Genomic DNA, 15,747 nt, shown 5'->3' on the forward strand with positions numbered 1-15,747 from the left:
CAGACATTCTCCTCCCAATGGAAGCACTGCAAGGTGGTTCCAGAGGACTAAACACAAGAGTTTTCTTTTGCCAGAATTGGAAATGACTAGGATATACAAATTGTGTACCTAAACTGCGTCTTTTTTTCCCAGCTTTACTGAGATATAATTGATATATAACATTATGTAAGTTTAAGGTACACAATGTGATAATTTGATAAGCATATATATTGAGAAATGTTTATCACAATAATTGTTAACACATCCTTCACCTCACATGATTACCATTTTGTTTTTATTGCTAAACTGCATCTGCAAGCTAGGGAGAAGATTCATCGTGAAGGAAAGGTTCATGTAGCCATCCTCCAAACAGATTGGGAAACGGTTCAGGGGGCAAGAATAAGTGGTGATTTCCACCCTCATAACCAGGAGCTAAAACCAAGTCCATTACAAAACAAACTTGTTAGCTTTGTGTCTTACCCATGCTTGTGATAGTTTGGTGATCCCCTGTCTGTTTCACTCTAGCACTTTACGTTAAAGCCCTAAGAATGAAAAATCTCAATGTGCTAGTTTTCCCAGCACGAAAAAGCAAGCTTGGAAGACTGCATCTAACTTCCTAGCCACCCTTACAGAACCCCAAAAAGTATACTGTGTGGTAGTAGCTGCCACGATAAGAGCAAAGCAAGGCCACCAAATCCCTGAGGCATGACAGAGAGCCAGGCTGGGTTAAGAAAGAAGCCCCTGGAGAAAAGCCCTGTATAGTTCCATGATACGTAATTAAGAAGACTCTACAAAACCAAGATTTTAATGTTTGCACAAAATTATATTATAACAGCAGTTTTCTTCATTGATGCGTTCTCTCACTCTACCTATTTACTACCTATTTACTAGTGAATGTTTGCATCTACTGACTCATAGCCTAAGTTTCGTCATTATTGTTTTAGGCAAAAAGCTCTAAGATTATGTCTTAGCAATGGCTGGCATTCTTGCCAAGTTTACTGCATGTTTAATCAGCAAATTCCATATAAGCGTTTTCTATAATATAGAATCATCATTCTTCAAATTTTCAACCATTGCCACATTTTACTTTTTAAAGGTGAGAAGGTTGATACTAGTAACCTGGAAACTTTTCTGGAAAATATGGGGATAAAGCTCACAGAAGATAAAGGCACAAAACTACTGAAAAATCTTCCAGTTGATGGTGAGCATTAAAAATACCACAGTGTAAAAAAAAAAATTTTTTAAACCACAGTGGCCTTCAAAGAAAGTTGAGTATATGGACTTTTGTGACTCCCTATGTAAGGAATATTCTATGCCCCCACCACCACCAAAATGATTTCACCAAATTGAGAGCTGTTTCCATTCCTGAGTTGTATTCTTGAAAGTGAAATAACATAAATTTCTAGAATAAAATGCTTAAAAGTCTATGTTTATGAAATTATGCATGTTTTATTCTATTTTTAAATAGCTACATTGGTGCCTGAGACTTGAATTTTTCCCTTTCTTACAGCCAAAGGAAGGGTATATATGAACAGATTGATGAAAGAATTAACATCTCTTGAAGGTGAGTGAGAAGTATGATGAAAAGGCAGGTAAAACGAGAGTCATTGAGCTTTGCTTTTATTTTCAAAAACTCTTCCTATTTTACAATTTTCAAGTTATTAATCCTGCTGTCCTGTTTATTAATTCAGTGTTTATTCTTTATATGCTTTAGGCACATTAAGTCACCAAAATGGTTTAACTACAGTAAACCCAAAAGCAGTGGTTCCAAAAAAAAGTTGTACATCAGAATCACTAGGGGAAAAAAAAATTTAGCATTCTGATCACTAGGCTCCCTTCCAGTCATATCGATCTTGAATTTCCAGAGATAGTACCTAGAAATATATGTTATTAAAAGTTTCCTAGAGGATTATGATAGAGTAAATCCATTGATTGGCTGGCTGGTTGGATAGATGGATTGATTGATTTATAGTTCTCCGTTAATTTTTCTGTTGTTAGTGCCATCAAGTTGATTCTGACTCCTAGGGACTCTATGTAAAACCGAGCAAAACCCTGCCTAGATTTTTTTTTTGTACCTTCCTCTCATCTGATGGCACTATATCGGACAGTGCTCTGCTGCTATTCATAGGGTTTTCATAGCCAATTTTTTCAGAAATGGGTAGCCACATCCTTCTTCCTAGTCTGTCTTAGTCTTTAAGCTCCGCTGAACCTTGTCCACCATGGTTGACCATGCCAGTATTTGAAATACGAGTGGCATAGTTTTCAGCATCACAACAACATGCAACCACCACAGCATGACAACCAACAGATGGGTGTTGTGGTTCCCTGATCAGGAAATGGATCCAGGCCACGATGGTTAGAGCACTGAATCTTAAACACTAGACCACCAGGGCTGGCTCTCCACGAATTTAGCAAGTTTCAAATCCTACTGTGCATATAGTTTATAAAGGTTGATTTTAATCTTTGCCATGACTCACCAGATCCCCCTAACTTCTCACTTTCTTCTCCTAAAAGTTTTCCTAAAATCCATAACAGAATCCCATAGATCAGGGTTTAGGAATTCCTGACTTAGACACCAAAATCACATTTACTTGAATAGTTTAATTGTTCTTTACTCTTTGTTCTCTATATAGTGTTGATGCCTAAGCACGAGCTAGAATGCCCACTCTTCACATCATTACAAATATTTCTCATATCCCATTCTTTTCTTTCCTAAGGGACGAAGGTGTCTTCAAATAAAGTGGACACTTTCATGAAAAACATGGGAATTGATCTCAAGGAGAAAGAAATCCAGGAATTGAAGGACCATCTACCAGTTGATGGTGAGAGTTTTAAATGTCAGTATACCTCTTAGCAAAACTTTGGACCTGAGGCTAGTATCAGGGCTGGAATAACTTCATATAGGATGTATATGAAGAGAAGAAAAAGAAAGAGTGAGGCCTTCATCATAGCTACCAAACTGAGCCCAATGACTATAACTTGGAAAAATTGACAAGAATGCTGCCCAATATAGGTGACAAGTGTCACTCTCCACAGGAAATGCCAGGGTCTATCGAAAATACGCAAGGTTTTAATCTTTGAGTCCCTACTGCTAACCCAGCATTAAAAAGCAATGACTAACACTTAGATAGTCTTGACATGTGCAAGGCAAATTTCTAAGTACTTTAAATATATTGTCTTTTCTAATCTTCCAAACAACTCTACAAAGTAGGTTCCATTTTTACTGCCATTTTACATATAAGGAAACTAAGGCACGGAGAAGTCAAGTAGCTTGCCTAAAGTCAGAGAGCTAATAAATGGTGGACAGACAATCTGGCTCCAGAAACTGTTTCTTAACTACTCTGCTATACTGCCATGAACCACTAGAATTAACAAATTTAAGAAGGTATATAGTAATGTTACCAATTGAATTAATCAAACTTGGCAAAAGTTAGACTGCTCTTATGCTTGTAGAACTGAGAAAAATTCATCAGAAAATTTTGAAGTATATCTGTCCCCTTGAGGAAGTAGTAAAGATACAAGATTGATCCAACAATAAATATGAGCTTGTCTAAATCAGAAGTACCTTTCATTCTTTCATTCCATAACCTTTAATTGAATGTCTGTGATGTGTCAGGCACTGTTCTAGGCCCTTGGGACATTTGCCTTAATAAGAGGTAAGCAGTTTTTCCAAATATGACTTTTCCTTTGGTTTTTTAATCCCTTTCATCACTCTTTTAATCTACCAATGCAATAAATATAGATATTTGTGGTTATCATGTTTTCCTAGTATCCTGAAACAGGAGAAAAGATATCAGGACAGTGATTTAAAGTGTAAGGCTGTTAATCTAATTCTTGTGCACTACCTTGTACACCTGTGAAATCATCTGAGATAGGATGGAAAACTGTTTCAGGGGCCCAAGGGGCCTCGGTGGAGGTAATTAGAGACATACAAAGTAAAGGAATCGTGGCATTTGTCCTTTACAGGCACAGACTTTTACCCAATAAAGGTTCTTTCCTATCCTATTTAAAAGTTACAGTATAGGGGCTGGCCCCGTGGCCGAGTGGTTAAGTTCGCGCGCTCCGCTGCAGGCGGCCCAGTGTTTCCTTAGTTCGAATCCTGGGCGCGGACATGGCACTGCTCATCAGACCACGCTGAGGCAGCGTCCCACATGCCACAACTAGAAGAACCCACAACGAAGAATACACAACTATGTACCGGGGGGCTTTGGGGAGAAAAAGGAAAAAATAAAATCTTAAAAAAAAAAAAAAAAAGTTACAGTATAATACTATTCATATTAATAATAATAAAAGAGTATAAAACTATAAAAGAATACCAATGAACTATTATCATAATTGAAAAGATATAGAAAAAGAACAAGCAAGGATGAATTCTGTGTCCATGAACCTGGTATACTGGTTTTAAAGCTAATTCATTCTCTTTGTGATTTTTTTTATCTTAAAGATAATGGGAAGATTGATTTAAATATGTTGATGGATGAAGTTAAATTTGTTGCAGGTGAGTGACATGTTACAATGAGGATTATATTACGTGGTCTTAAAGTTTTATATGGAACTATATTTTTAACACGATAGTCTTTTCTCCCTTCATTCATTCATTTAACAACTATTTATTCAGCACTTACTACATGCCAGGCATTGTTCTAGGCACTTAGGATACATCAGTAAACAGAACAAAGATCATTGCTTCCCCATGGATCTTACAATCTTGCAGAAGAAACAAGCAATAAACAATAAATGTAATAAATAAGTACATTATATAGTATGTTAGAAAGTGATAAATGATATAGAAAAAAATGAAGGAGCCAGCCCGGTGGCATAGTGCTTAAGTTGCCACACTCCACTTCAGCAGTCTGGGGTTCACAGGTTAAGATCCCCGGTGCAGACCTACACACCACTCATCAAGCCATGCTATGGAAGTGTCCCACATACAAAATAGAGGAAGATTGGCACAGATGTTAGCTCAGGGGCAATCTTCTTCAAGCAAAAAGAGGAAGATTGGCAACAGATGTTAGCTTAGGGCCAGTCTTCCTCACCAAAAAGAAAAAAGAAAAGTAGACTAGAGTAAAGGAACTGGGAGAGCCAGGTATGTTGGGACACTTGTAGTTTTAATAGATAATCAGGCCTCCCTGAGAAGGTGACATTTGAGCAAATACTTGAAGGAGGTGAGGATTTTGGCCATGTAGGGACTTTTAGAAAAATAGTGTTGCAAGCAGATAGGACAAGGACTAAGGCCCGAAGGCAGGAGCATGCCTGGAGTATTTAGGGAACAGCAAGAAGGCCAATGTAGCTGAAGCTCAGTCAGTAAGGAAAAAAGTAAAAGGAGATAAGAAGTGAGTGGTGATGGGTGTAAGATTAGTCAGGGCCATGAAAGCCCTGCCAGGACTTGAGCTTTTTTACTGTGAGAAATGGGAAGCCATTGCAGGGTTTAGTGCAGAGGCATGATATGATCTGATCTATATTTTCTTCAGATGTTTCTGGATTCTGTATGGAGAATAGATGGGGAGGGGGAGTGGAGGGGAAGAAACCAAAGGTAAGGAGAGGGAAACGATTTAAGGGGCTTTCAGAGTAATCTGTGTTAGAGGTGATGGTGATTCATACAGGGTAGAAAGCAATGAAAATGATGAAAAGTCGTTGGATTCTGGATATATTTTAAAAGGGGTCATTGTAATAATGGATGTTAACTAGACTTATTGTGGTGATAATTTCTTAATATATACAAATATCAAATCATTATACTGTATAACTGAAACTAGTATAATGTTATATGTCAATTATATCTCAATAAAAAATAATAATAAAAAGAGTCAACAGGATTTCCTGATGGATTAGATATAAAGTACTAGATAAAGGGAGAAGTCAAGAATGATTCTAATTTTTGTCCTGAACAACTGAAAGGATAGACTTACCATTAACTGAGATGGAGAAAATTGCTGGAAATAGAAGTTGGGTGAAAGAAAATTAGGAGTTCAGTTTGGGACATTTTGAGATATCTAACATATGCCCAAATAGAGATGTCAAGTTCAAAGCTACTAGACAGTCACAAATTCAAAGAAAATATCTTGGCTAAAAATATATAATTGAAAGCCATAGGTGTATAAATGGTACTTAAAGCCATTAGATTGAATGAATTCACCCAAGGAGTGAGTATAGATGGATAAGGGAAAAGAACTAAGGAGTGAGTCCTGGAACACATCAACATTAAGAGGTATTAAAGGAGGCCAAGAAGGAATGGCAAGTGACGTAGGTGGAAAACCAAGAGAATATGGTGTCCTGAAAGCCAAATAAAGGACATTATATTAGATTGGGTACCCCCAGACACAAATCCTGAGATAAGGATTATGCATGCAGGTAGTTTACTTGGGAGATGAGCCCAGGAAACACAGAGGGGAATAGAGAGGTAAGACATGGACGAAAGCAGTGAATAAAGTTTGTATTTATCAACCAAGTTACCATTGAAGGTAACTGGAACTTAATCCCATTGGGGAATATCTGGGAAATGGTATAGAACACAGCCTCAGAGAGGATTGAGGAAACTAAGTTATTTTTACACCAACTCCTATCAGTCGTTGGTCGAGAACTGCTCAAGGGAGAAGGAGGCAATATTACTCTACTGGCATTTCCAGCCAGCTAAGCATAGGCAAAGCGAAAACTGGCAGCCAAAGAAATCTCTCAAACAAAGAGATTTGAACTGAATCCAGCAATTGAAAGTTGGGATAGCATGCAGTGAAATGGTAACGGTTAAAGAGATGTGATCGGGACACCTGCAGGATCTGCTATAAATATCAGCCAGGAGGGCAAATCAACACGGTCAAATGCTGCTGATCAAGTAAGATAAGAACTGAGAATTGACCATTGCATGTAGCCACATGGAGGACACTGGCGATATCAAAAGAGAAATTTCAGTGAGGGTGAAAAGAAGCCAGACCAGAGTGAGTTTAAGAGAAAATGGGAGGATAGCATTTAGAAAGTGTGAATATCTGAGGAATTTTGCTGCAAAAGAGAGTAAAGAAGTGGAATGAAGGGGAAAGTAAATTGGTGAAAGTGGTGCCAAGAGAAGGCTTTTTTATTTTTATTTGAAGAAATAAAAGAAGTTGTGATCAAACGGAAAAGGAGGAAGTGGTGGTTTGAAAAGAGAAGATTTGAAGTAGTCAGCAAGAAGAGCGAGAAAGTTAATGAAGTAGCAAATCATAGTGTGATTGCCCAGCAGAATTAAGGACCCTCTTGAGGTTCACGATCATCAGTTTAAAATAAGAACAGTCAACATAGTTCACTTTAGTTCTAGTTCAGCTGCATGGCTGCAGGCAGAGTAAGCAAAAGCTTGGACTTAACCAGGAATGGAGTTTTGCCAATGAGTGTATTGAAAGCAAGAGTAGAGCAATTTAAATCCAATCTTCAACAAAATTTAAGCACACCACTTTCTTTGCTCACCATTGCTTCTTACTTCTCTTTTTTGGGTTCAGTTTCATTCTTCCCAAAGTATGTCTTTCTTAGTAATTTCAACAAGGGTCAGTCTTTGTCTGAAAATATCTTCATTTTATACTCATCCTTGAATCATGATTTGACTAAGTCTAGACTTATAGACTGTTATGTTACCTTAGAACTCTGATGTCTGCTGCTAGTATCCCTGAAGAGAGTGTAATGAAACTGGTTCCACAAAGCGGAAGAAAGCGAAAACTGGATTCAGCCGCTGCTACAGAAGGAACTTCATCTACCAGTCTTTCAGACTCTCTCTCTCTCTAGCACGCCCTTTTGGCAGAATTTAGTATGGAGCCAGCTGTCAAGACAGAAATGTAGTTTACAGAGTCCCAGTCTCAGCGTCAGAAAGCAGAGTATGAAGGGGAGGACTGGAGCTGAGAGATGATAACTAAATAGCTGGAGCAGTCTACACTTTTGGCTACTCAGCTACAGACCCTTCTACATATGTTTGAAATTAACTTCCATATAACAACAAAACAAGTCTATATTTCCAACTAATAAGATGCAACTATTCATACAAATGAAGACGTCCTCACTGTCTCCCAAGAATGAGGAGAAGCAAACTTCCAATAGTCTGTCTCTGGGAGACAGTCATCCATCTCTGAGCTATATTAATTACTTCCCAAATTTAGTTACAGTCCCACCTGAATATCCTGTTATCTAAAGACTAACCTGTAAAGTTAACCTACAATCAAACTTGTATTTAAATTAAAAAGGGGGGAAAAGAGAAAAAGAAAATGCATAACAAGATAGATAGATAGATAGATTCATATATCCACTTGTTTTCTGGCCTCCATTTTTGCCATTAAAAATAAACTATAAGTCTTCATTGTTTATTTACAGTTAAATCTCTGTTTCTCTTCTAACTCTTAAGATTATCTCTATCTTTGAAGTTCTCATTATCGTGTGGCCAAGTATGGACTTCTTTTCATTTTTCCTGCTTGGAACTTGTGACTCCTGAAACTGGACATTGATGCCTTTCATCAGTTGTGGAAATTCTCAGCCCTTATGTTTCAAATATTGTCTCTTCCTTTTTTTCTCTTTTCTTACTTTTGGACTCCTATTATATGTATGTTGGACCTTCTCCTTCTGCTCTTCATATCTCTTTTTTTCATATTTTTCCTTTTTTTACATCTTTGTCCTAATTTTTGAAAATATCTCAAAGTTCTCTTCCAGTTCGCTAATTCTCTTTACAATTGTGTCTCATACTATTTGTCCATTGGGATTTTAATTTCAATAACTATATATATATATATATATATATATTGTAGTTGCTTTCTTTTTCTCTATTTTTTGTTGAGGTTATGATAGTTTACAACCCTGTGAAATTTCAGTTGTACATTATTATTTGTCAGTCATATTGTGGTGTACCACTTCACCCTTTATGCCCACCTCCCAACCCCCTTTCTCCCTGGTAACCACTAATCTGTTCTCTTTGTCCATGTGTTTGTTTGTCTTCCACATATGAGTGAAGTCATACAGAGATTGTCTTTCTCTATCTGGCTTATTTCGCTTAACATTGTACCCTCAACGTCCATCCGTGTTGTTGTGAATGGGATGATTTTATCCTTTTTTATGGCTGAGTAGTATTCCATTGTGTGTGTGTGTGTGTGTGTGTGTGTGTGTGTGTGTACACCATATCTTCTTTATCCAGTCCTCAGTCGATGGGCACTTAGGTTGCTTCCATGTCTTTGTTATTGTGAATAATGCTGCAATGAACATAGGGGTGCATGGGTCTCTTTGAATTGCTGATTTCAAGTTCTTTGGATAGATACCCAGTAGTGGGATGGCTGGGTCATATGGTATTTCTATTTTTAATTTTTGAGAAATCTCCATACTGTTTTGCATAGTGGCTGCACCAGTTCACATTCCCACCAGCAGTGTATGAGGGTTCCTTTTTCTCCACAACCTCTCCAACATTTGTTATTTTTTGTTTTGGTTATTTTGGCCATTCTAACGGGTGTAAGGTGATGATATATGGGCCATCCATATATCTTCTTTGGAGAAATGTCTATTCATATCCCTTGCCCATTTTTTGATTGGGTTGTTTGATTTTTGTTGTTGAGTTGTGTGAGTTCTTTATATATTACAGAGATTAACCCTTTGTCAGAAATATGATTTGCAAATATTTTTTCCCAGTTGGTGGGTTGTGTTTTTGTTTCAGTCCTGTTTTCCCTTGCCTTGTAGAAGCTCTGTAGTCTGATGAAATCCCATTTGTTTGTTCTTTCTATTGTTTCCCTGTCTGAGAAGACATGGTGTCTGAAAAAATCCTTTTAAGACTGATGTCAAAGAGTGTACTGCCTATATTTTCTTCCAGAAGTCTTATCATTTCAGGTCTTACCATTAAGTCTTACCTTAACGTAATGTAAGTCTTACCTTAAGGTTTTTAACGTCTTACCTTAAGTCCATTTTGAGTTTATTTTTGTGAATGGCATAAAACTATGGTCAATTTTCATTCTCTTACATGTGGCTTTCCAATTTTATCAACACCATTTGTTGAAGAGACTTTCTTTTCTCCATTGTATGTTCTCAACTCCTTTGTTGAAGATTAGCTGTCCATAGATGTGTGGTTTTATTTCTGGGCTTTCAATTCTGTTGCATTGATCTGTATGCCTGTTTTTGTACCAGTACCATGCAGTTTTGATTATTATAGCTTTGTAGTATATTTTGAAGTCAGGGATTGTGATGCCTCCAGCTTTGTTCTTTTTTCTCAGGATTGCTTTAGCAGTTCGGGGTCTTTTGTTGCCCCATATGAATTTTAGGACTCTTTGTTCTATTTCTGTGAAGGATATCATTGGGATTCTGATTGGGATGGCCTTGAATCTGTAGATTGCTTTAGGTAGAATGGACATTTTAACTATGTTTATTCTTCCAATCCATGTACATGGAATGTCTTTCTATCTCTTTATGTCATCATCAGTTTCTTTCAGGAAAGTCTTGTAGTTTTCATTGTATAGGTCTTTCACTTCCTTGGTTAAATTTATTCAAAGATATTTTATTCTTTTTGTTGCGATTGTGAATGGGATTGTGTTCTTGAGTTCTCTCTCCGTCAGTTCATTATTGGAGTATAGAAATCCTACTGATTCATGTAAGTTGATTTTGTACCCTGCAACTTTGCTGTAATTGTTGATTACTGCTAGCAGCTTTCTGATTAATTTTTAGTGTTTTCTATATATAAGATCATGTCATCTGAAAACAGTGAGAGTTTCACTATTTTATTGCCTATTTGAATTCTTTTTATTTCTTTTTCCTGCCTAATTTCTCTGGCCAAACCTCCAGTACTTTGTTGAATAACAGTGATGAGACTGGCACCCTTGTCTTGTTCCTGTTCTCAGTGGGATGGCTTTCAGTTTTTGCCCATTGAGTATGATGTTGGCTGTGGGTTTGTCATATATGGCCTTTATTATGTTGAGGTACTTTCCTTCTATACCGATTTTATTGAGCATTTTGTTTGTTTGTTTGTTTTTGAGGAAGATTAACCCTGAGCTAACATCTGCCGCCAATCCTCCTCTTTTTTTTTTTTTTTTTTTTTTGCTGAGGAAGACTGGCCCTGAGCCAACATCCGTGCCCATCTCCATCTGCTTTATATGTGGGACAACTGCCACAGCATGGCTTGCCAAGCAGCGCCATGTCTGTACCCGGGATCCAAACCAGCAAAGTCTAGGCCACTGAAGCGGAATGTGCAAACTTAACCACTGTACCACCAGGCCAGCCCTGAGCATTTTTATCATAAATGGATGTTGGATCTTATCGAATGCTTTCTCTGCATCTATTGAGATGATCATTTGGTTTTTGTTCCTCATTTTGTTAATGTGGTGTATCATGTTGATTGACTTGCAAGGTTGAACCATCCCTGTGTCCCCAGTATAAATTCCACTTGATCATGGTGTGTGATCTTTTTAATGTACTGCTGTATTCGGTTTGCCAAAATTTTGTTGAGGATTTTTGCATCTATGTTCATCAGTGATATTGGCCTGTAGTTTTCCTTCTTTGTGTTGTCCTTGTCTGGTTTTGGGATCAGGGTGAGGTTGGCCTCATAGAATATGTTAGGAAGTGCTCCATGTTCGTTGATTTTTTGTAATAGTTTAAGAAGGATAAGTATTAAGTCTTCTTTGAATGTTTGGTAGAATTCTCCAGAGAAACCGTCTGGTCCTGGACTTTTATTTTTGGGGAGGTTTTTGATTACTGTTTCAATCTCTTTACTTGTGATTGGTCTATTCAGATTCTCTATTTCTTCCTTATTCAGTTTTGGGAGGTTGTAGGAGTCTAAGAATTTATCCATTTCTTCTAGGTTGTCCAATTTGTTGGCATATGGTTTTTCATAGTATTCTCTTATAATCTTTTGTATTTCTGTGGTATCCATTGTGATTTCTCCTCTTTCATTTCTAATTATATTTATCTAAGATTTCTCTCTTTTTTTTCTTTGTAAGTCTGGCTAGGGGTTTGTCTATTTTGTTTATTTCCTTAAAGAACCAGCTTTGTTTCATTGATCCTTTCTACTGTCTTGTTTCAATTTCATTTATTTCTGCTCTAATTTTTATTATTTCCCTCCTTCTACCGACTTTGGGCTTTGTTCTTCTTTTTCTAATTCTGTTAGGTGTAGTTTGAGATTGCTTATTTGAGATTTTTCTTGTTTACTGAGGTGAGCCTGCATTGTGATGAATTTCCATTTTAGGACTGCATTTGCTGTATCCCAAATGAGTTGGTATGGCGTGTTTTCATTTTCATTTGTCTCCAGATAATATTTGATTTCTCCTTTAATTTCTTCAATGATCCATTGGTTGTTCAGTAGCATGTTGTTTAATCTCCACATCTTTGCCCCTTTCCTAGCTTTATTCTTGTAATTGCTTTCTAGTTTCATAGTATTATGGTTGGAAAAGATGCTTGATATTATTTCAATCCTCTTAAATTTGTTGAAGCTTGCTTTGTTTCCCAACATATGGTCTTTCCTTGAGAGTGTTCCATGTGCACTTGAGAAGAAGGTGTAACCTGCTGTTTTTGGTTAAAGTGTTCTATATATATCTATTAAGTCCATCTGGTCTAGTTTTTAATTTAATTCTACAATTTCCTTGTTGACTTTCTGTCTTGATGATCTATCCATTGGAGTTAGTGGGGTGTTGAGGTCCCCTACTATTATTGTATTGTTGTTGATATCTCCTTTTTAGGTTTTTTTTTTAAGATTTTATTTTTCCTTTTTCTCCCCAAAGCCCGCCGGTTCATAGTTGCATATTTTTAATTGTGGGTCCTTCTAGTTGGCGCATGTGGGATGCCGCCTCAGCATGGCTTGATGAGCGGTGCCATGTCCACACCCAGGATCCGAACCAGCAAAACCATCTGCCGCTAAAGCGGAGTGCACAGACTAAACCACTCAGCCATGGGGCCAGCCCCTCCTTTTAGTTTTGTTAGTAGTTGCTTTACGTACTTTGGTGCTCCTATATTGGGTGCATATATATTTATAAGTGTTATGTCTTCTTGGTGGAGTGTCCCTTTTATCATTATAAACTGCCCCTCTTTGTCTCTCTTTACCTGTTTTGCTTTGAAGTCTACTTTGTCTGATATAAGTATAGCAACACCTGCTTTCTTATGTTCACTACTAGCTTGGAGTATCATCTTCCATCCCTTCACTCAGAGTCTGTGTTTGTCTTTGGAGCTGAGGTGTGTTTCCTGGAGGCAGCATATTATTGAGTCTTGTTCTTTAATCTATCCTGCCATTCTGTGTCTTTTGATTGAAGAATTCAATCCATTTACATTTAGAGTGATTATTGAAATGTGGGGACCTAATGCTGCCACTTTATCACTAGTTTTCCGGTTCTCCTGCATTTCCTTTGTTTCTCGTCACATGAATTTCGGACTACCAATTCAGTTAGGTAGTTTTCTATGTTGGTTTTCTTCTTATTTGTAATTTATGTCTCTGTTCTAATTATCTTTTTAGTGGTTACCATGTGGTTTGCATAAAACCTCTCATAGATGAGAAAGTCCATTTTCTGATAGCCTGTTATTTCCTTAGAATAAGCTGGTTCCATCCCTTTCCTCTCCCCCTTCTAGGTTGTTATTGTCAGATCTTTTTTTCTTCTTGTGTTGTGAGTTTGTGATTAAAATGACGAGATTATATTTATTGTTGGTGTTTCCCTTCCCTTTATCTTTAACGTTATACTTAAGCATTTGCTAACCTGTTCTGATGGAGAGCTGAAATTTTCTGATTTTGTCTTTCTACTTATCTCCTTTACTCAGGGTTTTGTAATCCCTTTCCTTTTTTTTACTCAGGTATGAGGACCTTTCTGAGCATTTCTTGGAGGGGAGGGTCTTGTGGTGAGGAACTCCCTTAACTTTGGTTTATCTGGGAAAGTTTTTATTTCTCCATCATATTTGAAGGATATTTTGACTGGATAGAATATTCTTGGCTGCAAGTTTTTGCCTTTCAGAGTTTTTAATGTCATTCCACTCTCTCCTAGCCTGTAAGGTGTCTGCTGAGAAATCTGCTGACAGCCTGATAGGGGTTCCTTCATAGGTTATTTTCTTCTGCCTTGCTGCCCTTAATGTTTTCTCTTTGTCATTGACTTTTGCAGGCTTCACTACCACATGCCTTAGTGGTTGGTCTTTTCACAGTGATAAAGTTTGGAGATCTGTTAGCTTCTGTCACATGGATTTCCAGCTGTCTCCCCAGGTTTTGAAAGTTCTCAGCTATTATTTCTTTAAACAAGCTTTCTGCTCCATTCTCCTTCTCTTCTCCCTCTTGGATATCTATAATCCTTATGCTACATTTCCTAATTGAGTCAGATATTTCTTGGAGAGTTTCTTCATTTCTTTTTAGTCTTAGTTCTCTCTCCTCCTCCATCTGAAGCATTTCTATATTCTTATCCTCCAAACTGCTAATTCTGTCCTCCATATTATCAGCCCTACTGTTCAGAGAGTCCAGATTTTTCTTAATCTCCTCCATTGTGTTTTTCATCTCCAACACTTCTTTTTTTTTTAAGATTTTTTATTTTTCCTTTTTCTCCCCAAACCCCCTGGTACATAGTTATATATTTTAGCTGTGGGTCCTTCTAGTTGTGGCGTGTGGGACACTGCCTCAATGTGGCCTGATGAGCAGTGCCATGTCTGCACCCAGGATCCAAACCGGTGAAACCCTGGGCTGCCACAGCAGAGCACTCGAACTTAACCACTCGGCCACAGAGCCAGCCCCACCAACATTTCTGATTGGTTCTTCTTTATCTTTCCCATAGTATCTTCTTTATACTTTCCCAAAAGTATCCTGTATCCCTAGTATCAAGCTTTTTTGTGATGTAGCTCCTGAACTCATTGAATTGTCTATCTGTATTCTCTTTTAACTCATTGAGGTTTTTAATGATAGCTATTTTTAATTCTTTGTCATTTAGGTTATAGATTTCTGTGCCTTCAGGATTGTTTTCTGGGCACTGGTCATTTTCCTTCTGGAGATGTAATATATTTTTTCATACTGCTTGATGGCATGGATTTGTGCCTCTACATAGAGATAGAGTTTGGTTACTGCTTCCACTAGGGGATAGGGAGCAGCAGCTGTGCAATCTGCACTGACCAGGATCCCTGTCAGCTATTCCTGACTCAGCCTGGGCCCCTCCTTGGGATTGCAGTGGCCCTGGGGGGTTTCCTGTCAGCTGTGGGAACAATCATAGGGGGGCTTCAGGTTGCTGGTGCCTGTTGCCACAGACCCACTTAGACATGCTCCCTCCGTAGGGTCTGCAGCGGTGCTATGGGCTTTCACGGCAGCCAGGAGCTGGTTCGCTCAGACTCACAGCTCTGCCACTGTCTGGTCCCACTGGATCTCACTTGCCCACTCTGGGCCGCCACAGAGCTATGAGCATCTAATGCAGCCAGTGGTTAGCTCACCCAGCCATGCCACTTCTGCTCTTAGGTTCCCCAGCCTTTGTGCTTGGTAGGCATGGCCTCTCCAGTAGGACCAAGCAGAGGTTCTCCCTGCAGCCACTGTGGGACTGTGGATTGTCCCCCTGGACCAAGAAGCAGTCATGCTGGGGCTCCAGATTGTCACCGCCCACTCGCGCAACCCCACTGGATCTCACTTGCCCCCTCAGGGCCACAGCAGAGGTGTGGGTGTTTAATGCAACCAGCGGATAGCTCACCTTGCTGAGCCACTCCTGCCCCAAGGTCTCCTAGCCTTTGTGTTTGGTGGGTGGGGCCTCTCCACTAGGGCCGACCAGAGACTCTCCCTGCAGCTACTGTGGGACCATAGATTTTTCCCACTGGTTCACAGGGCAATCATGGGGGGCTTAGGGCTGTGGTCACCTGTTTCCA

General features: G+C 38.5%; 1 protein-coding gene across 1 annotated transcript in view; it reads left to right on the forward strand.

The window, feature by feature from the left end:
• EFCAB3 (EF-hand calcium binding domain 3) overlaps window positions 1-15,747 on the forward strand; it is a 133,443-nt gene that overhangs the window by 48,073 nt on the left and 69,623 nt on the right. The window contains exons 14-17 of the mRNA XM_044745526.2: window positions 1,076-1,180; window positions 1,490-1,543; window positions 2,697-2,801; window positions 4,424-4,477. Coding sequence (XP_044601461.2) covers window positions 1,076-1,180; window positions 1,490-1,543; window positions 2,697-2,801; window positions 4,424-4,477 — 318 coding nt within the window. The remainder of the gene's footprint in view (window positions 1-1,075; window positions 1,181-1,489; window positions 1,544-2,696; window positions 2,802-4,423; window positions 4,478-15,747) is intronic.

The sequence above is a fragment of the Equus asinus genome, chromosome 13 (genome assembly GCF_041296235.1).
Source record: "Equus asinus isolate D_3611 breed Donkey chromosome 13, EquAss-T2T_v2, whole genome shotgun sequence".
Lineage (NCBI taxonomy): Eukaryota > Metazoa > Chordata > Mammalia > Perissodactyla > Equidae > Equus > Equus asinus.